This window comes from Magnolia sinica, chromosome 7 (genome assembly GCF_029962835.1).
Source record: "Magnolia sinica isolate HGM2019 chromosome 7, MsV1, whole genome shotgun sequence".
NCBI lineage: Eukaryota > Viridiplantae > Streptophyta > Magnoliopsida > Magnoliales > Magnoliaceae > Magnolia > Magnolia sinica.
In genome coordinates this window covers 29,704,093-29,726,404 of record NC_080579.1, presented here as the reverse complement: position 1 = coordinate 29,726,404, position 22,312 = coordinate 29,704,093, and the positions used below count along the sequence as shown (strand labels likewise).

At 38.5% G+C, this 22,312-nt stretch overlaps 1 protein-coding gene across 1 annotated transcript in view; it reads left to right on the top strand.

Annotated features, from left to right (window-relative positions):
• LOC131251260 (ferredoxin-dependent glutamate synthase, chloroplastic-like) overlaps window positions 1-22,312 on the top strand; it is a 175,449-nt gene that overhangs the window by 90,871 nt on the left and 62,266 nt on the right. The window contains exon 10 of the mRNA XM_058251878.1: window positions 19,773-19,932. Within this exon, the coding sequence (XP_058107861.1) occupies window positions 19,773-19,932 (160 nt within the window). The remainder of the gene's footprint in view (window positions 1-19,772; window positions 19,933-22,312) is intronic.

The following is a 22,312-nucleotide window of genomic DNA, read 5'->3' as shown; positions in this document are numbered from 1 at the left end:
AAATAAAATTGCACCGTTACGAGCCGTTACGCCCTCGTATCCGTATCGGTATCAGAGGGCACCGTTATGCCAACCGATATCGATACGGGATACCTTGCTCCCGCACCCTTGTGTTATATTTTGGATGGTGTATCACGCACCATCCTCTTTCTTCTTCCAATAATTCATCTACCTCTTCAAGTTCAACTTTGAATTTCCTGCAAAAACCTAGAAGTTTCCTCCTCCCGCCCTTGTAGATTTTCCCTTTTCCACAAACAAATTCTCTTTTTCAACAACTTTAATTTCTAGAATTACACAAAACTTGCACCTCCGTGAACCGAGAAGGATGACCACCATTCAAGCACCCTATCCGCAAAACCTTCTATTTCTAGCTAGGCCAATTCGAATATGAAAGGTCGTGGTCCCCAGTCCTCTTCATCCAACTTCAGCAATACCGAGCAATGATCAGAAATTGGTTTAGGCAGGCCCATTTGATGTATCATCGAGAATTTATCAGCCCATTCTAGGTAGATGAAAAACTGATCTAGTTTAGATTTGATTGGATTAGCTTGCCCATTTGACCATGCGAATTTAACTACTACCATAGGAAGGTCCAATAACTCATTTATAAGGATCCAATCTAAAAACTTTTTCATACTTCTTGTAATTTGCCCTCCATTCGATCTTTCATTCAAGAATCCTACCACATTGAAGTCTCCTATGGCGCACCATGGTAATCCCCATTTACTTTGCCCCAAATCTAGCTCTTCCCAAAATTCATCCCATAGTTTTGGTTTGCACGACCCGTAAACAACTATGAACACCCATGTGAATCTTGAGGAAATATCTTTAAGTACTTTCGAGACAGAGTATTTTCCTTTCCAGCAGTCCTCTTTACTTCATGTTGCACAGTTCCAGACCACTAGGATCAAGGTATTCCGTATCGGTTACGATGGCCGTAACGGTCACCACTATTACCGATGCAGGTATCGGCTGTAACGGCCGATACAGGGGTGTAACAACTGTTACGACCACCGTAATGGTTTAAAATTTTCTTTTGCACGAAAAATTCTGAAAAATATTTAGAAAATCAAGAATAATGTAAATATTCCAAATATGTATTCATTTTTCATTTTGAATATGTTTATGGTAGTGTAACGGTCCACTCTTTGGTAAGTGTTGTATCGGGTTGTCTAGTGAATTTGTGAACATGATTATATGTATCTAATGTTTACACATCACAATCAAGCATTAAAACTAGAACTAAGAAAAATTGCATAAATACTACTTTTTCAATTTTTTGAAAAAAAAAAAGGCCATCGGAGCTTCTATTCGCTCAAATCAAATCACTTCAATCTACGATTTTAATATTAAAAACTATAGTAAGAGTAGTTGAAATTTGTTTTAAAATGATCTTGGAGAGTTTTTGGAATGAGAAAAGTTAAAAACAATTTTAAAAAAAGGGAGAAAAATGGATTTAAATAGGAAAAAAAAGAAAAGAAAAAGTGGTCGTTTTTCGACCGTTATGGGGGTAACGGTCATTATGCCCCATAAAGGCCTTTATGGCCACCGTAACGGTTGATAAGGTCTCAAAAAATCAACTGCCCCATTTCACCTCTATATCGCGTAACGGTCATGGCCATTACCTATAATTAACGGTCATGTGCATCTTCCCTATGTGGGGTCTTCAAGATGCTCGCACATGCACATGGGGTCTTCAGCATGATCACGAGTACTCGCCTAGCCACAAGGAAATCAGCGCGGCCCGCCTCCTCTGATACGTACGTAAGCATGTATGTGACATGATGTCCTCATCAAATACTTATCAACTTTAACTGCATACCCATAGTTATTAATTGTAAGAAGTCTGGTCCACTACAACTTCTGTACAAAATACCTCTTACTCTACAAAGTTCTAGCAGAAATATATTTGTTGTTGGATACTTGCTTCCTGAAAATTTCTTCGTTGCATCGTAAAAAAAACTGAAAGGAACTTGCGAACTACTTTAGCTCTTGTCCAATCATCATCACAAGGTAGCCACTAATGCGCACTATCATGCTCTGCATAGTGAGAGAATGCATTTCTGAAAGCTATCTTTGAATCCAACATTTTGTAAGTTGAATTCCAATGTGTCGTGACATCCAGCTTCATCATTATCTGAGATGACAAACTCAACCGTTTCATGACTCATTCCATATATTTAACCATGAAGGTGACCCCTGTATGTACTTCACACTCTTATTTTCTCGATCGTTGGCTCAATTGTTTTAAGCTCGTCTTGTACAATCAAGTTTAGGATGTGGACACAACACCTAACCACCAAAATACAAGTCACCGGTGGCCCTAAACTGGTTGCGCAAATTCGTTATCACGCTATTGTTTGTGGTGGCATTGTCTAAAGTTATTGAGGAGATTTTCTTCTCAATGCCCCACTCCACAAGGCATCTGTAGATAAAATCTAAAATCATCAATCCAGTGTGAGGAGGCGCAAGATAATATAAATTTATAACTCTTTTGCAGAGCTTCCATTCAGCATCAACGTAGTGGGCAGTTAGTGACATATACCCCTTTCTTGATTAGATGTCGTCCACAAATATGATGTCAGGCTGATTCGGGAAACCAATTCCAACTATCATTTCAACTTGACCTTCTCGCTTGTATACATCTTCATGCACACTCTTTATTGTTGTATGAGATACATTCTTGTATCTGGGGTTAAGGCATCGAGCTAATTCAACAAAAGGACTATCTACCATCTGAAATGGTCTTTCGTTGGCAATAATAAATCTAGCCGTCAACTCATTCACATGGTCTCTATTATACTTATGGATGAACAATGTACCTTGCGACGGACCCACTAAAGATTGGGTAAATGAAAGTGTCTGTTGTTCTGAGGTTTTTAGCTTCTCACTTTTTTATGACACTTCAAAATGTGTTTCTTTAGAGTTGTGCTTGACCCATCTACTTGTTTAACATATTAAGCCTTGCAATACTTGCATTGTATATTCATCGTGTCGTTTTTTAGGGTTACTTCTTCAAAATCTTCCCACACTACTAATCTTCTTCTTCTTCTTCTTCTTCTTCTTCTTCTTTTTTATTTTTTCGCCTTTCCTGAAATTTATGACTGTGAGGTACTAATATCAATGGACACCTCTTCATCTTTTAGACCAAATCCTTCATCGTCCAAGATCATCGGCAATGTGACTGACAAACCGCCGAGGGTATTGGAAATTTCCTCACTAGGCATCTACTAATTGAAAGATACTAAATCAGATTAACATTAACACTCTAATACCTTAAAAGTTTATATTAAACCCTAAATTAGTCACCCATTTAAGGTTGGATAGATTGTAATACTTTCATATTCCCATTTAAAGGCACACGCTGAAAATCCGGTAGTATCTCCCCATGTCTCTCCAGATAAGCTGATCTTCTATTTCATTCTAATGCTAAATATTTAAGCAATATGAAGATATTTGACACGAGAAATGAAAATGAATAAACATATCCAGAGAGAAATGGGGAAATGGAGCGCAAATCATGCATGAACATTAAAGTAGGTTATATGAAAGTATATTATCTAACCTTGAACTGTCCAAAATGGGACAATTTGAGCGATTTCTATGTCACTAAGAACACACACACACACACACACACACACTATATATATATATATATATATATATATATATATATATATATATATATATATATGTTTGACCATATAGAAATCCTCAAATGGGCAACTAATTATTTAACTCACAACAATAAGTTAAGCAAAAAAACAATGTAATCCATACATATAAAGCTAACTATCTAATGCACAATAATAAGTTAAGCAATTAGCAATGTAATCCATACATATTATGCTAACTATCTAATGCACAATAATAAGCTAAGCAATAAGCAATGTAGTCCATAATTCATAAAAATAAACCACGAATTATTTAATTCAAATAAGTAAAACACATTAGCAATTTAGGATTTAGGGTTTAGGGATTAGGTTTAGCCGTTTTGGGATTAGGGTTTAGGGTTTGGATTTAAGGTCTAGGGTATAGGCCTTTAGGGATTAGGTTTAGGTTTTAGGTTTTGGGGTTTAGCGATTAGGAATGAGGGTTAGGTTTTAAGTTTAGGGTTAGGTTTTAGTGTCTAGTTTAGGGATTAGGGTTTAAGGTTTAGGGTTAGGGTTAGGGTTAGGTTTTAGTGTTTTGGATTTAGGTTTAGGGATTAGGGATTAAGGTTAAGGTTACCACAACAAGCCCAGGCCGCAACCAAGCCAGCTCGGACGCACCACAACAAGGCCAGCCCAGACTCACCATAGTGAGCCTTGGTCGCACCCGAGCTAGCCTGGACGCACCACAACGAGCCTAGGCTGCATTAGAGCCAGCCTAACCAAATTAATAATTAATAATTAAAACAAATACTTAAAAATTACTTGTTGATCGGGTGGTTGCGTGGGTGGGACTGTTGATCGAGCGGTTGCCCATCAAGGCATGCCATCAATAGGGGGAAGAGAGAGAGAGAGAGAGAGAGAGAGAGAGAGAGAGAGGAGGGCTATCGAATGGGTTTTTGGGATTAGGTAGGTCCGATCAGGTGCGGGAATGCGGCAGGTAGGGGTAGGGCAGAGAGAAGAAGTTTATGTTTTAATTTTAATTTTTATTATATATATATATCCTACCCGACAACCAGAGTCGGGTTTCGAATTGGGTCGAGTCTAACCGGATCGAGTTTCGAGTTGAGTTACTGTGTAACTCAAACTCAACTCTGTTTGCTTTCGAATCAGGCTAAGCTACTCGGTTCGGTCTAACTCAGCCATTCGATTCGGGTCGAGTCAGGTCTGACCGAGTCGAGTTGTCCTGTGCCTAATTCTACTTGTAGGTTCTATGATTAGGGTTAGGAAGGGAAAAATCTAAAATTTGAATAATTAGGGTTCATGAGATTTGGAGATTTTGGAATTAGGGTGTGTTTTTTTATAATTTGGGGAAAAGATCAAATTAGGGCTAAACTGGGGGAATTGGTTAAGGGGATTGATGGATAAGGGTATTGGTAGAGGGATATTAAGGTTTTGGAAGTAGGGAAGTTGGGGATTTTGGGTCAATTAAGGAAATTAGAGATTTAGGGTTTGGGAATTTGGAGAAATTAAGGAATTAGAGAATTTAGGGTTAGGGTTTATAGGTAGAGTTAACGATGGGGAATCAAAGGATTTTGATGGGGGAAGCAAGTGGAAATCAAGGGATTGAGGGGTTGTTCATACGATCAGCTTAGGGGCTCGCACGTGCAACTATATGGCTGCACGTGTGAGTCGTTGGCTAGGGTTTTGGGGTCCTCTGTAGTTGGGTTCGGTTGGGGTTGAAGTTAGATGATGAAAAGTTGAAGAAAAAGATGATTTAGATGGTTTTGGATAGGAAGGGAAGAATAGAGATGACTTTTTTTTTTTTTTTTTTTTTTTTTTTAAATATAGAAAATACATCTTTTTAAATAGAAAGGAAGAGAGAAGGAAGATGATAGATAGAAGCCTCACTCCTCCATTGAATGGGAAATGGAATCACACTACACCCAAGCTCCAAATCACATGTAGTATTCTTCAAATCACATGAAGAAGAGAAAACACAACATTTTTTTATTTTTTATTTTTGTGAAAATAATGGCATTAGGGCTCCACACAACCCCCCTTTCTCTTTTATAGTCTCAGAAAAGACCTTTTACAAAAAAGCCCTCTCAGATAAGATTCTCAACATAAAGACGCTTAATAAATTAAAAGTTGTTCCTAACCCCCAAATCTCAACACAAATACAAGTTATATAAAAAATAACGAAGCATGTAAACAATCTAAATAACTATAACTATTTTGTGGCCCAAGGGTGCCCACGATCAAGATGTCTGATGATGATGATCCAACTGTCCGATCATCATGTCCAACCATCCAATGTATCCATCAAGCTCATATATGCATCCCATGTGCATCTTCCCAGTGTGGGATCTTAAAAACTGCACGAACATGCACATGGAGTCTTCAACATGGTTAGGAATGTGAATTGGGTCAAGTGGGCCCTGTGTAATGGTCGTCTACCCATAAGGAGACTGGCTCAACTCTCCTCCTTCGGTATGGTGCTCAATTGTCCTCATTAATTCTCATCGACTGAGGAGATTTCGCCTCTGGCGAAATAAAGCTACAATGATGCTTGAGGAGATTCGGATCTCGTTGCTGAAGTTCTACTTCTGTGATCTACGTACTATCTGACTTTGGTTTGCCCTTCCACTTGACAAGGTACTCCTGGTAACCTATCTGTCATGTGGAAACCGCTTCTTTATCTAAGACATCATCTATCTTCTCTCTTCTCGTAGGTATGGATGTTATGGGTGGTAAAGGTTGAGAAGAGGGGCTAGGTAATGGCCATGGGTTATGGGACATGTCAAGGGCATCATCATCAAAGTTCATGTGAGGGTTGGAGGAAGGTCCATGAAACGGTACAAGATCTTCCACATTAAATGTGGAAATGATACCCATGTTAGTTGGAAGATCTATTAAGCAAGCATTCAGATCCAGTCTTTTCAAGATTTTATACGGTCCAATGCTACGTGTTTGTAATTTTTTTTATGGTTCCCTATGGAAACCTTTTTGGACGTATTCTAATCATGACTTCATCACCCACAACAAACTCTTTAAACCTATGGTGTGAGTCAGCAATCATTTTGTATGTTTCATTACTTATATTGATTCTTTCTCTAATCTCCACATGCAAGTCATGCATATGTCGTGTAGATGCATGTGCAGACTCTAAAGGCCTATGGGACACTGACATGGGTATGCAATCTATAGAGGTCCTAGGCTCATGTACTTTTCTTTCCAGATCCACTTCCTCTCTGGGACTCATTTGATCATGACGAAGGTTTGGTAGAGTCAACGCATGAATGTCACAGACGGGTGTAAGCTTATCTGGTATGTCCTCTGGAATAACAATACTAGACTCCAATACCGGACTCACCTCAGGTGATAACTCTAAACTTCCCTCGGATGTAACCTCGGGTTGCATCTCCATAATAAGCTTAGGTGTGACCTCACTTGCCACGCGGGCATACAACGTCAAATCACTTTTAGTCTCTGTTTTAGACTCTGTCATTAACTATAGGAAGAGACTCTAGTTGGAGTTTCGTTGCATCTTCATGAACACGTTTCTTGACTTCCTCCTTTTTCCGGGGTGCTCTTGGGCGGGAGAGGCTTCAAGATAATCCTTTTGCCTTCATTCAGAAGCGAACACGTATTCGAGCGACTGAACTTGTGTCCAATCTAGCTCTTTTGGGCAAATGGATTTGGCGATTTTTTGTAGAAGAGGGAAGTAGTTGGCGGAAGCTTGTTGCAAGCATGCATGGAAGGATGGTTTGTAAAGCGGTCTTCCATGTATAGAGCTTTGGGTATATGGAAGGCAATTGCAGCATCGGAGCATTTGATATATCTTTCAAGCTTATAGATGGAAGGCGGATTTGGGTGGATATCTTGTGTGGAGATAGAGCACTTCAGGATATGTTTTCGAAGTTGGCTCATTTAGCCTCGGATCGCTTTGCTGTAGTTGGGGATTATTTCTCTACTCACGGGTCGGAAGTCATGTGGTCCCCATTAAGAGAAATCTAAGGGAAGATGAAGTTAGCAATGTCGTTGGATTGTTAGAGCTCTTATAGTCCGTCAAGCTAGCAAGGCATATGGAGGACAATATCTCCTGGGATAGAAGCCGATCAGGATAGTTTTCCATCAATTCTTTATGTAGCATCATTGTGGAATCTGATCGCAGGGTTTCGATGTCTCCCTTTCATCATTGGTTCTATGGAACGCTGCCACGTGTGGTGGTGTTTGTTTGGCTTGTTGGAAGAAAGAGGATTCTCACGGTTGATAATCTCCAGAGAAGTGCTCTTGTTCTTCATAACATCCGCCTAATGTGCTTGAAGAGCAAGGAGACGATCGATCACCTGTTTATCCATTGTAGTTTTGCTACTTCATTGTGGGGTCTCTTCTTGAATCTAGCTAATGTCGCATGGGTTATGCCGAAGTCCGTTAATATACTCCTTTGGGCCTGGCATGGGGATCGTATTGGTGGGATGGGGAAGTATTCGTGGTGACTTCTTATTATGGCCATTTTTTGGGGGATCTAGGGCGCTAGAAATGGGCGCTACTTTTGTTATTCCAGAGAAGATTTTGAAGAGGTCATATGCAAAATTAATTGTCTTCTGTTGGATTGGTCGGGTTATGTGTGGGTGGCTTCAGCTACTCTTGTTGTTGTTTGTTCTTTTAGGGTTGTATTCTTTTCTCGCGTTTTGCGAGCTTCTTAATAAGATGTTGTCATCTCTTTAAAAAAATAAAAAATAAAAAATAAAAAAATAAAAATCTTGCCACCAAAGCTTCCCAAGCTGCCTATGGGAGGGGGAGAAAGCTAAGGTCTTCCTCAACAAGGTTGAATAGTGAAAGGGGAGAGGGGGTCCCCTTAAGACCTCTTGAGCTCTGGAAAATTTAAATGGCAAACCATTAAAACTATAGAGAAGGAGGCTAAAGAATACACCCTTCTGGGTATGGTTTTTGTCCCCCTTCAAACTCAAAACTCCTTTCACTCGATTCTCTTCAATGTCCCTCTCTAGCTTTATAGCCGTGTCCGCGAATGCGTACTTGAAATTGAACTTATTCATTTTAATATAGTTTAAACATCATAAAATCATATATAATGTTAACAGAAGTGGACGCAACCGTCCTAGGCCCACCTATCTCTTATTCTTTTATTATCTTCTGTTTATATTAATTAGGATATGCTGGATATTTTTGCTTTTATTACTTAAAGGATATAATTGTTAGATTGGTTTTGTTTAGTTATAAAAAGGGAGAAAGGGAGGTCCAACTCAATAAAGGCTTTTGATATAGGACCGATGCATGACTTTTAATGAAAATAGCCCTAGTCTATATAAAATCAACTAAAACACTCATAATGTGTCCAAATATAAAAATAATCAAAAAACAAATTCTAAAATATGATAAAGTCTAAAACTGATGTGGACGATCAACGATCAATGGCCCGATCATGCGATCCATGCGATCCAATGGCCCGATCGTCGCGTCCCTCCGATCCAACGGTTTGGATCACTCCATAAAGCAGCCCATGTGCATCTTCCCAGTGTGGGGTCTTACAGATGCTTGCACATGCACATATGGTCTTCAACACGATCACAGGTACTCGCCTAGCCACAGGGAAATCGGCGCGGCCCGCCTCCTCCTCTGATACGTATGTAAGTCTAAAACTAATGTGATCGATCAACGATCAATGGCCCGATCATGCAATCCATGTGATCCAATGGCCCGATCGTCATGTCCCTCCGATCCAACGATCTGGATCACTCCATAAAGCAACCCATGTGCATCTTCCCAGTGTGGGGTCTTCCAAATGCTCGCACATGCACATGGGGTCTTCAACACAATCACGAGTACCTGCCTCACCACAAGTAAATCAGCGCGGCCCGCCTCCTCTTATACGCACGTAAGGGTGTACGTGACGTGATGTCCTCTTCTCATTTTCTTCTCTTCTTTCATGTGTATTGTATTTGTGCTACAATACCTAGGAGATTGTTCTACATGGTATCAAAGTAATTTTTCTTTTTATCTTATCCATCTTTCTCCCATCTACCCTATCCATATTTCCTTCTTATTTTCCTTTTCTTTTGGCACTCTCTCATCCCTCTTGTGCTGAAAATCTTTTAAGAAACCCAGGGTTTCTTTGCTTTTTGTTATGCCAGGCCTTTGCAATGGCAATGTGTGGGCTAATTGCCTTCATTAGATGCAGTGTTTATGATCAACCCTTGTGATTGGTTGGAACATGTGGACGTGTGGGCTGGTTATTCTCTTTAAGTGTGGTGTGTATACCGTGTGAAGCATACAAGTTTGAGTGTTCATTGGTCACCAAAGATCAACTCGTGCTCGTGTAAGCTTGCGGCATATATTCTAATCCCTTGTGCCAGATGGAAATGAAAAGTGATTTAAGAACTCGATTCATAAATTCATTTGATTTTTTAGGGATATAGATAACCTCTATTAAATCAAATGGAAAAACTATTTCCAATGGCTGTCCATTCAAGTATTTTTAACGACAAAGGGAAGATTGAAATACTTTACTGTGGAGAAATTCGATGAGAGTTCTAGTATATATGAACAACTGATCTAGGAAAATCCTTAAATTATGCCATGGCTTTGGAATGGTATGGAATCAACCATAAATGCTAACATAATATTTTTGGATATTGCAAGGGAAGTGTGGGATGCATTACGAGAGATGTATTCATTTGACAAAAATATCTCTTGTACATATCAGTTATATGAATAAATATTTGAGCTCCAACAAGGCAACAAAATGCTAGGTGAATATTATTCCAAAATTAAAGGAATATGGGAGGTGTTGAATGTGTACCAACCCCTTACTACTGATTTGGAGAAGCTACGTCAACAATGAGAGGAGTTACTTGTAGCCAAGTTTTTATTTGGTTTGAAACGTGAGTATAAATGGGTCATGCACAAAACTTTGGTTGCCAAGGATGTTCAATCTTTAAATGAGGTGTCTGCTCGCCTCCAATGGATCTCTTGGCTCTACAAGTGAAGCCAATGAAAACTTTGCTTTAGCATCCTTTATTGGTCGTGGCCACAGTAACAGTTGCGGTGGCAGTGGTAATCAAGGTCGTCATGGTGAAATGGAAGGAGGTCATTGTCCTATAGAGTGTATGCATTGTAGACTCACAAATCACTCTGTTGAAAAATGGTGGGATCTTCATGGGAAGCCGACTGTTGCTAATCCGGCATCTTATGTTGGAGAGAACAGTGGGCCTTCTCCAGCTAATTCTATGTTTATAACTCAACAATCACGAGAGACGATTACACTCACTTTAGATGAGTATTCTAAGTTGCTGACAAATCTACAAAATCAGCCTGCTCCTGCTACTTCTGGAACTACTTCCACCTTTACTGCTACATTTGTGATCTTAGGTATGGCTTGTTTAGGTTATAAATTCCCTGCTTCATGGGTCTGGGGCATCTGACCATTTGATAGGTGAGTCCAATGGCTTTTCCTCCGTTAATACATTGTTAATGGGTTCATCTATCACTCTGACAGATGGTACTCAATCTAGAGTATGTGGAATGGGTATTGTTCACCCTAGTTCTTCCCTTTTATTATCATCTGTAAAATAAAAAATAAAAAAAATAAAAAAAATAAAAAAAAAAGTTTCTAAATTTCCCTTGAGTCTCCTATCACTCACCAAATCTATTAACCGCTTTGTGACCTTTTATCCCTTGCATGTGTTGATCAGGATCTAAAGATGAAGAAGAAGATTGTTGGAGGACATGAATATGGTGGGTTGTACTATCTTGATCGTGACGTTGTTGGTGCAGTAGTACAAAGGAGCATCTTTCCTTACTAGTGGCGTTGCTGCCTCGGTCATCTTGGTCATCCATCTTTGAAGATTCTTAAAAGTGTTATTCCTTGTCGTCTGTGCCAAGTCTAGAGTTTGGAGTGTGTGAGTTGAGTAAACATCATCCTTCTACTTTTCCACCACATATGGAAAAGTGTAGTTTAGTTCCATTTTATCTATTTCATTCAGATGATCAATTAAAATCTCCAGTAAGTTCGGGTACAAGTATTTTATTAACCTTGTTGATGGTTTTTTGCGAATGACTTCAATTTATTTAATGAAAGACAAATCTGAACTATTCTCTATTTTTTAAGACTTTTCACATGGAAGTACAAAATCAATTTAATTCAAATGTGTCCGTATTTCACTTCGATAATGTCAAGGAATGTTGTTACAAACCTTTGGCCATTATTTTTCTGAAACATGAATCCTTCATTTGACATTGTGTGCCCACACTCCACAAAAAAACAGTGTTGCAAAATGGAAAAATTGTCACCCACTTGAGGTGGCTCATGCTCTATTACTTGGTATGAATGTTCCCAAAAGTTCTTGGACTGATGTAGTGCTCACAACATATTTTTCGATAAATTGAATGCCCTCAACCCTTCTAATGGGTCAGTAACCTCATCAAATTTTTGGGGTGATGCAGTTCTCACAATATAAGTTGAATGCCCTCAACCGTTCATCATTTGGAATTGTGCCATGATAAATTAGATCCTAGACCCATTAAATGTCTTTTTCTTGGGTACTCCCAGACATAAAGAGGTTATTGTTGTTACATTCCTCTTTGAAGACAATATGTTTGCGCAAATGTTACATTTTTTTAGTCCACTCTATTCTGCTCAAAAAACAATGAATGTCTGGATGTGGAAGTTGCGCCTATACTTGTTACAGTTGAAAATGATATAATCAAATCTCCTCCCTCGGTTGATTCCATCATTCTCACTATGCCTCCGTTGCAAGTCTTCTCATGATGAAAACATATGGATAATATACAACCATGGTGTGCCATCCACTATATCTTCTTCCAAGTCCAATGATCCAGATACGTTTGATGTTCCTATTGCCTTGATGAAAGGTAATTGTGTTCGTGTTGATCATCCTACTAACAAATGTCCCCTTTCAATTCTTGTCTCCCACTTTCTGTAGATTTGCTTTATCCTTGTCTTCTTATTCTATTCCCAAGTTATACTAGGAGACGTTAACATAAGGGGTGGAAGCAATGGAAGAGGAAATGGCTGCTCCTTCTTAGAATAACACTTGGCAACTCACCAGTCTACCTTCCGAGAAACATGTTGTTCGATGTTAGTGGGTGTACAACATTAAGTTTCATCCTAATAGAGTGATTGAATGTTTGAATGCTCATTTGGTTGTTAATAGATATACTCAGACCCTTGGTGTTGATTATGCTGAAACCTTCTCTCATGTTGCCAAGATGAATTCCATTTGTGTTATTCTTTCCATTACAATTAACCATGGTTGGCCCCTCTTCAAATTGGATGTCAAAAATGCCTTTATTCATTGTGATCTCATAAAGGAGGTCTATATGGAGCAACTGCCTAGATTTGTTGCTCATGGGAGTTAGACAAAGTGTGTAAACTGAAGAAGGCGATTTATGGAATAAAGTAATCACCACATGCATGTTTTGAAAAATTTTGTAAAGTTGTGCTACTTTGTTCGAAGCCATACCGATTATTCCGTCTTTGCACAGAAAGGCTTCTTAGGTCTTATGGTGTTAATGTTGGTGATATTATCTTTATAGGAAGTGATAGTGATGGGATTGAGGATCTTAAGAAGCATCTTCAGAGGCATTTTCTCACAAAAGATTTGAGTCATCTTTGATATTTTCTTGGTATACAAGCGGCTTGATCAAAGGAAGAAATTAATCTGTCTCAACGAAAATACATTCTAGATTTTCTCATGGAGACATGCCTTCTTGGTACTAAGCCGGTTGATTTGCTAGTGAATTTGAATGACAAACTTGTTGGTGATCCAAGGACACGTATTCAAAGATGAGGGAGGTATAGAAAACTAGTGGGTAAACTTATCTATTTAACCACTACTCGGCCATGCAGGACATATCTTATGCTATGAGTGTGTTGAGCCAGTTTATGAGCTCTCCAATGATATGTCACTTGGATGCAGTTATTCAAAATTTGTGGTTTCTTAAGAAAGCACCGAGTTAGGGAATTCTATATGAACAGAACAATCATCTTTAGATCATAAGATATTCTAATGCAATGTGGGTAGGTTCTTTAGCAGATAGGCGGTCTACTACTGGATACTACACGCTTGTTGGGAGAAATCTAGTTACGTGGAAGAGTAAAAAGTAGAGTGTTGTGACCCGATCGAGGGTGGAAGTAGGATATAGAGCAATGGCTCATACTACATGTGAGTTAATGTGGCTCAAGAAATTGTTAAATGAGACAGCTATGTAGTTGTTATGTGACAATCAGGCAACATCTCTTATTGCAAACAATCTAGTCTATAATGAGAGAACTAAACATATTGAAGTTGACTATCACTTCATGCGTGAGGTCTCTAGTGGTGAAATCTCTACACCATATATCTGGTCTTAGGTTCAATGTCTTCACCATGGCTCTTGGTCATACTCAATCAACACACATTCTCCAAGCTTGGTATCGACAACATCTATGCTTCAACTTGAGGGGGAGTGTTGATGGAAGTGGATATGGTCCACCTACCTCTTTCTTGTATTATCTTTTGTTTATGTTAACTAGGATATGTTGGGTACATTTGCTTTTGTTACTTAAAGGATATAATTGTCATATTGGATTTGTTTAGTTATAAAAAAGGGAGAGAGCGGGAGGTGCAACTCAATAAGGGCTTTCCTCTTATTTTCTCCTCTTTTATCACGTGCTACACTGCTTGCTACAATACCCAGCAGATTGTTCTACATATAGAAAAGGGAAATGTGAATATGATCAACCGTAAGAAAGTGAGAACTGATTTGATTTCTTGTGATCAACCATAAGGGAAATGTGAAGAGACCATTCCCCCATGATCATTGTGAACATGATTTGATAAAGAAATTGTTCAATACAATTATCCACCATTGTTTAAGAATGGATTGCTCAGAACGATTGAAAATTGATTTCTTCAACTTTGCATTTAAAAAATGGTATGCTCAAACTATGTTCCCGAGAATTGCTAGGCTGGCCCCCGACTGATTCATCTTGGTAGCTGATTGTTTCTCGGTTATGGGGGGATCGGTAGTTTGGACGTTGCCTTGTCACGGAGATCTTTTGGATACAAAGATTGATGAATTTTCTAGCCACCAAGACTTTCTTAGAAATGTCAAGATTAATTCTTTTGAGGAAGATTCTATTGTGTGGGCTAGAAATGCTTTCGGGAAGTTCTTCGTTAAGTCATTATTCAAGGTAGTTTCGGATTCCTCGCATCAAATCCTTATGATCGATAACTCGTAGAGGAGGGCGATGATTCTTCCGAATATTTGTTGCATATGCATGGGTAATGAAGAGACGATTGATCATTTCTTTATCCATTGACCCCTTGCCTTTAAGGTCAGGAGTCACTTTTTTTCGTTGTACCAATCAACGTGGGTGATGCCAAAATCGGTGGACGATCTTCCTTGGGCATGGCATGGTGGAGGTGTTGGGAGGTCTGGTAAAGCTAGGTGGAGACTCCTCATTATGGCGGTGTTATGGGCTACTTGGGGCGTGAGAAATCGTTGTTGTTTCAACAATGTTTGGGCAAGGGCTGAGGGGGTTATTTGTATAGCCTCATTCTATTCAAATAGATGGGCGTGATTGTGTCTTTTGGTGTTGTATTCTTTACTTGTTATTTCGAGCTTTCTAATAAATTAAAAAACTTTGCATTAAAAAAGTCTGATACGGAATCAACATTATTTCGTTCCTCTCAGTTTGTAAAAGAAAAGGTGTTTCTAGGTTTAAGTTGGTGAAGAGTATGCCCTAACCCATCTCCCTTGTACAAGAGCAGAATAAGAGAAGCGAGAAACGAGAGTTCGGTTGAGGGTAGGTGCAACCAGTGTTCGAAATATTGATACTATCGGCCGATATTATCGTTATCACACCCCTGCAAGACGATACACTCGCGATAACCCCCGGAAAATACCAAAAAAACCCAAAATCCATATATCGGCCAATATCGCACGATATTTCGACGATATCATGCAATTTCCTCGAAAAAATCGAAAAAAAAAAATAAATCAAAACTATGATTATCCGAAAAAATCAGAAAAAAAAGCAAGAAACTGGATTTCGGTACCTGTATAAGAGATCGTCATCATCGAAAGCTTCCATTTGGTGGGCCATTCCAATTGAAGCTTCTTTCGTAGGTTAGTGCAAGCAAGATCTTCGATTTGGGAGAGAAATCCATCAAAATCCGAAGAAATCCGCGTATTTGGGCGACATCGGGGGAAATCCTCGTCGAAATCTGGAGAATCTTTGCCGAAATCCGAAGATTTGGGAGATTTTTGGGGCTGGGACCCTCTCTGCTTTGAAAAAAAAAAGGATGTCTGGCCCTTTTTTTGGAATAGAGTGGTGTACCGCACACTACCGACTAGCGTGTTGATGTCGTCATCGAGTTCTGTGGGTCCCATCATGAGGTATGTGTTATATCCAAACCGTTCGTCCATTTGATGAGCTCATCGTACGGCTTGAGCCAAAAAATAAGATGGATCCATAGATCAAGTGGACCACACTGAAAACAGCAGTGGAAGATTAAAGGTCTACCATTGAAACCTTTTTGGGGTTACAAAAGTTTTGGATCGATATGATATTTGTTTTTCTTCCGCATCCAGATTTGTGTGACCTAATGAATGGATTGGATGAAAAATAAACGTTATGGTGGGCATTATGGTGGGCCCTGCAAATGTTTTAACGGTGAGAATCTGTCCCAACTGCTATTTGTGGTGTGGTCCACTTGAGCGTTGGATATTACTCATTTGATCTAAAATGATCTCTCCAGATGCATGAACGGTATAGATATAATAAACACGTTACTGTGGGGCCCATTTAACTTTGAACCGTTCAGACAATTTGAGCGGGAGGAGCGTCTGCGACGGACGCGGATTTCCTACAAAAGACTTTCGCATTAAGTTCCTGCGCTGGGAACCCAGGTGGGGCCCATTGTGATGTTTGTCAGAAATCCTATCCGTCCATCCGTTTTGTGAGTTTATTTTAGGACACAATGCCAAAAATGAACCGTTTCCAAAGCTCAAGTGGGCCGAAAACGTGATAATTGAATGTCCACAGTTGAAATATTCATGGGCCATGAAAGTTTTAAATCATGCTAATATTTGTGATTTCAGTTCATCCTTGTAGGAATGAAGTTATTAACGGTATGGATGGCATGTAAACATCACTGTCGAACCCGGGTAGGTTTCAACGATAGGAACTTTCCTACCACATTTTCCTTTAGCACAGCCCACTTGAGCTTTATATACGGTTCATTTTTGGCATATTGTCCTAAAATGAACTCACAAAACTGATGGAAGGGGAGGATTTCTCACAAACATCACAGTGGGCCCCATCTGGGTTCCCAGCGCAGGAACTCCCTGCGAAAGGCTTTGGCAGGAAATCCGCGTCCATCTGGGGTGGGAACGACATAGTGAGTAAACTCTGTGGGGCCACTATAATTCATTTATTTTATCCGCTTCGTCCATCCATTTTACCATATAATTTTATGATTTTAGCCCAAAAAGTGAAGCATATCCAAAGTTCAAGTGGCCCACTAATGGTCAATCACCATTGTTTCCTATGATATGGTCTACCTGATTATTGGATCTGCTTAATTTTTTGCATAATGTCCTAAAATGATATAGAAAAACAGATAGACGGGGTCGATACTGGATATAGTTGTCTTAGTTCAATCGAACAATGCAAAGCTTAGGACCCTCTACAAAGGAAACCTATTATGTGCCATTCTTTTTTGAGATTTTATGGTTTAAAAGTGTGTATGGAGGTCTCTTTTAATAATCCCTGAAGTTTCATTAAAAAATTCAACTATTTTCTCAATGTTTCCCCATGTTTCCCAAAAAGTGCGATAAATTATGTGATACAAATGATATATCCCATGCGATAACCGATACGTATTTGTATCCCAAGGGTGCGATACATTGCGCGATACTGATATTTCGAACACTGGGTGCAACCATTTGTTTTTATGTTGTTGGCAGTTTCGAAATATCATTATCACGTTACGTATTGCACCCTTGGGATATGGATACATATCAATTATCACATGGGATAACATTGGTTGTATCACATAATGTATGCCTGTTGTTGGAAACATGGGGAAACATTGCCCTAACCCATCTCCCTTGTACAAGAGCAGAATAAGTGAAGGGAGAAATGAGAGTTCGGTCGAGCGTAGGTGCAACCATTTGTTTTTATATTGTAGGCAGTGTTCGAAATATCATTATCGCGTTACGTATTGCACCCCTGGGATATGGATACATATCAATTATCACATGGGATAACATCGGTTGTATCACATAATGTATGCTTGTTGTTGGAAACATGGGGAAACATTGGGAAATTGGTCGAATTTGTCAATGAAACTTCAGTGATTGTTAAAAAAGACATCAATACACACTTAAAAATCAAAACATTACAAAAAAACAAGTGCACATAATAGGTTTTCTTTGTATGGTGTCGTAATTTATGCCCCATCTAACTGAGTTAATGCAAGTATATTCAAAGTCTATTCATATAATTTATAAATGTAAGACGTGTGAAAACACAAGCAATGCATTCAAAACCAAAGAAGAATCACTAGATCAAGTTACATACATGTTTGATTTTATGTTAGGACACAAAAATTGCAACCGATTTGCGAGAAATTGGAAATTTTTGATTTTTTTCAATTTTCCGCAACTCCGCCCTCTGAATCTCAAAGTTGAAGTTCTGAATCCATGATTTTTCATGTTTTGTAACGATTTGACACTGATTTAACATGATTTACAAAAATAAATAATAATAATAATAATAATAATAATAAAATAAAAAAGATCAAAAATAAAAAATGCTCACTGGATCGAACATGTGGGATATATCCCACTAGTGCATTTCATATCGCATGGGTGGGATACAAGATATATTGTGGGATATATTGGCCGATATCGTCGATACTTGAAACATTTGTTGTAGGCATTCTCCTGGGCCTTAAGGCAATGACTTGGCAAATATGTGGGTCAATCGCCTACGATTGTCAAGGTGTGCATGATCAACCTACGTCTGGTTACCTAGGCATCTAAGAGAATCAATTTGACTAGATTAAGTGCAAGTCTCGAATCCATGCCATACTGGTGCCAGGCACATGCCTCTCCTTGAATGTGACTCTTGAAACCATGGTTTTAAATATCTTCATATGCCAAGTCTAAGTGGTATGAGTGGAGAAAGGAACAGCTCCCTAGAGAAAAAAATAAAATGCATCCATTTCAACCAAGTTAGAACGAGTTCTCCTGGCTTTGTTCCTAGTTGAGTTGCACTCCAAGAGATATTTAAACCCATGCACCCATTTTATCCCCTGATAGAGTTGAATGTTAGAAAAGGATTCATGTAGCTGGCCCCAACTAATTGGGATAAGGCTTTGATGATGATGATGATGATGATGCTGTTTGAGACCTATTTTAGTATGAATGAGAAGAGGCAGTTTACCATATTTTTAAATTTTATAATGAGCAACAAAAATTTTAGCCAAAGCAAAGACATGCAGATCTAAGGATGACTTTGGACAAGTCACCATTTGTCACTTCCTCTTTAACTAGAGTATTGGCAAAGTTTGTTAGCAAATGGTAAACAACAGTTCGCTATATTCAGGTCATATAACTTTCTGATATATACATTTTGGTGTAGGAAAGGAAGTCCATATGCTTTCTTAGAAAACATCTGAATTTGCAAATTTTAACATATCTATGGGTGGTGATTATACTTCAATTTGTGCTGCTTGGTAATATATTTTGCTTTGGGAGGACTTAATTCACCAATGTGCGCTAATGAATGTGCAAAGTAACATTCATGCTGTCAAGCTTTGTGGAATTTTTTTTTTTGTATAATGACTTATCTATTTTTTTTTTTATTCCAGTCAAAGTATTGATTGCGAGTAAAATGAGCATTTTTTAACATTTTTTTCAGCAAATATTCAAAATCAGCAAGAACGTGAACTTTCTTTCTTTTGGTTTTCTCCGTTTCAAAAGCATGTCAAACATGTGGTATCTTATTTCTCAACAACATTCTCAATGGTTTCTTTTCTTGATATAGATGGGTGAAGATTTGTTAGTGGCTGACATCCTTTTAATATGCAGCTGCTTTTTGAGGTATCCATGTTGATCTATAATGTGCTTTGGGTGGATTAGGGCATTTGGCTATTCGAGCGAGGATGTTCAGATGGTCATTGAAACTATGGCCTCACAAGGGAAGGAGCCTACATTTTGCATGGGAGACGATATTCCATTGGCTGTGCTGTCGCAGAAGCCTCATATGATTTATGATTATTTCAAGCAACGCTTTGCACAGGTTTCCTACTTTCTTTTTACCGTGACTTTATCTGAATAAGTTAAATGATTATCTTTGTATAATAGCACCCATTTAACATTATTCTGATGATAAGTTCGGTTAATGTGGGAAATCAAATTGCTCATACATTCTATGATTTTTGGGATTGGGTTTTCATTTCTACCTGTTCTAAATGCCATTATTACTGACGGAATCATCATACAAGCTATAGCGAATAATTCTGCTGTTAATCACTGCATTATCTTGTGCTTGTTTCATCTTTAATACTGAATAGTCGTTTGGTAGTGCATTTGATCTGGTACTTTATTAGATTTCTTTGCTCATATGGTTGGGATATTTCTAATTTCCTTTGTCAGAGTTTCTTTTTTTTTTTTTTTTTTTGAAGACACAGGGTGTCCCCACCTCTTTTTTGAAGTGAGACTAATCCCTGCGGATACAGGCAATCACCCACAATCAGAGTTTCTTGATCAATCAAGTTCTCTGTTTTCTTCCTTCATGATTCATCATCTACTCTTTTCAATTCTTACATCATTTTGCATGAACAGGAATCATCTTGAGTTGTATTTGAGTATGGACTTGTTCAATACTTGACTCAACTTGCATGAATGTACATTTTGGGTCCTCATCCTAATTCCTAATAACAGTAAAATATTCAAATTAATATAAATTTCAGAAGTATATGATGGTAGTGTAATCTAGAATTTTGTCATTTAATCTAAGGGCATGTTTGGTTTCATGGAAAGGGAAGGAAACACGATTTACCATTAAACTAACTTTCCATTTTTTGCATGGTTCTGAATATCAGTGTGATGGGCACATCAGCCCAACCAAAAAACTAAAATAAAATGATATGATATGGGCATTGCATATTGGTAGGGGCTCATATTGGTTGATTTTTTTTATTTTTTATTTTTTAAAAAAAGGAGGCAAAGAATTAAGGTAAATATCAGGAACAGAAAAGAGAATGCAATATTCAAGAATCCGTCTTTTTTTTTTTTTTTTTTATAGTAATTTGGACATGCATACATTGGTGTATCAGACCATTCTATGATAAGAATATTGTCTGTCAATTTGACGCATTGAAAGTCCACTAAATGGGCCCTAATTGAACACAAATGAAGCATGATTTAGTGAATTAGGTCCATTACATTGAAATATCACAAAAAGAAGATAAAAACATCAAAAAGAAAGTGATGGTTTACCTTTCTTTCCGATTTTTCCCATACTGGTCCACTTTGCTTGAATTTGTCAAATCCCACTCAAATCATTTTTTAAAAAAATCCCAAAATAGTGCTAGATCTAGCTTGAAGTGGATTTCCAAGCTTCCTCCATGGTTTCAATGAAAAAAGAAGAAGAGAAAAGATATGTCAAATTTCGAGAAAAAAAAAAAAATCAAAATTGGGCCATTATGAACATATCAGCCTATACCGGTCTGCATTGGACCTGTGGCCGATACGGGCTGATACAGTCCATTCTTTTTTAAAGGCTAGGCCGATTTGGTTCCATATCGGTTATCATATCAAACCAATACGGATATGAGGCAGTCATATTGGCCAATACAATACTTATGTTTGTGAAGAGTTTCTTTGTAAGAATGTCTTTTTTTTTTTTTTTAATGGTTTAACAGGCAATTATTTATTTATCAACAAGACTATATACAAAAATTTACAGAAAGAACCAAGAATATGGGGGAAAAAAAAGGGTATTATGATCTAAAAGTTTATAGACATAGCCCACTCCTAGACTAAGAGCCTAGCTAGAGCCTAGCCCGAATGAAACAAGCCAAAACCGAACCTCTCCGATTTCAAGAGCAACACTTGTTTCTTTCTTACCAAAGTGACCATATTCCTGCTAGAAAAGCCAATCTCCGCATAGCCTGGACTTTTTTCCTATCCCTTTCCCATGCTAATCTAAGGAGGAAGAGCCCCATAGATCTAGGGAACACCCATGATACACCAAAATGAGAAAAAACACTATCCCACCACTCTTTTGCAATAGAACAATGAAGAAAGAGGTGGCCTCCTTGGCATTCATACACATGATGTATACGTTTGTTAAGTGCCAATTTCCTTTGGCGAAGATTTTCTACTGTTAGGACTTCGTTGTTTCTGACTAACCAAGCTAAGCCCGCAGATTTGGGAGGGGCCTCGTAATGCCATACATGTGTGGTGTAATGAGGTGAGATTTCTTTGTGGGAATTTGTCGGAAAGATCATTTTTCCACTTCATCTTTTTGTTGGAAAATCAACAATTTTATTTTCCCACTCCCCCCTAAGATAATTTCCCACAATAAAAGGAAAATGGGTTTCTCGAGAGTTCAACCCAAATGCACTGCCGTCTATCTTCAATCACCATCGTGTGCCGCACGAGCCAACATCCAT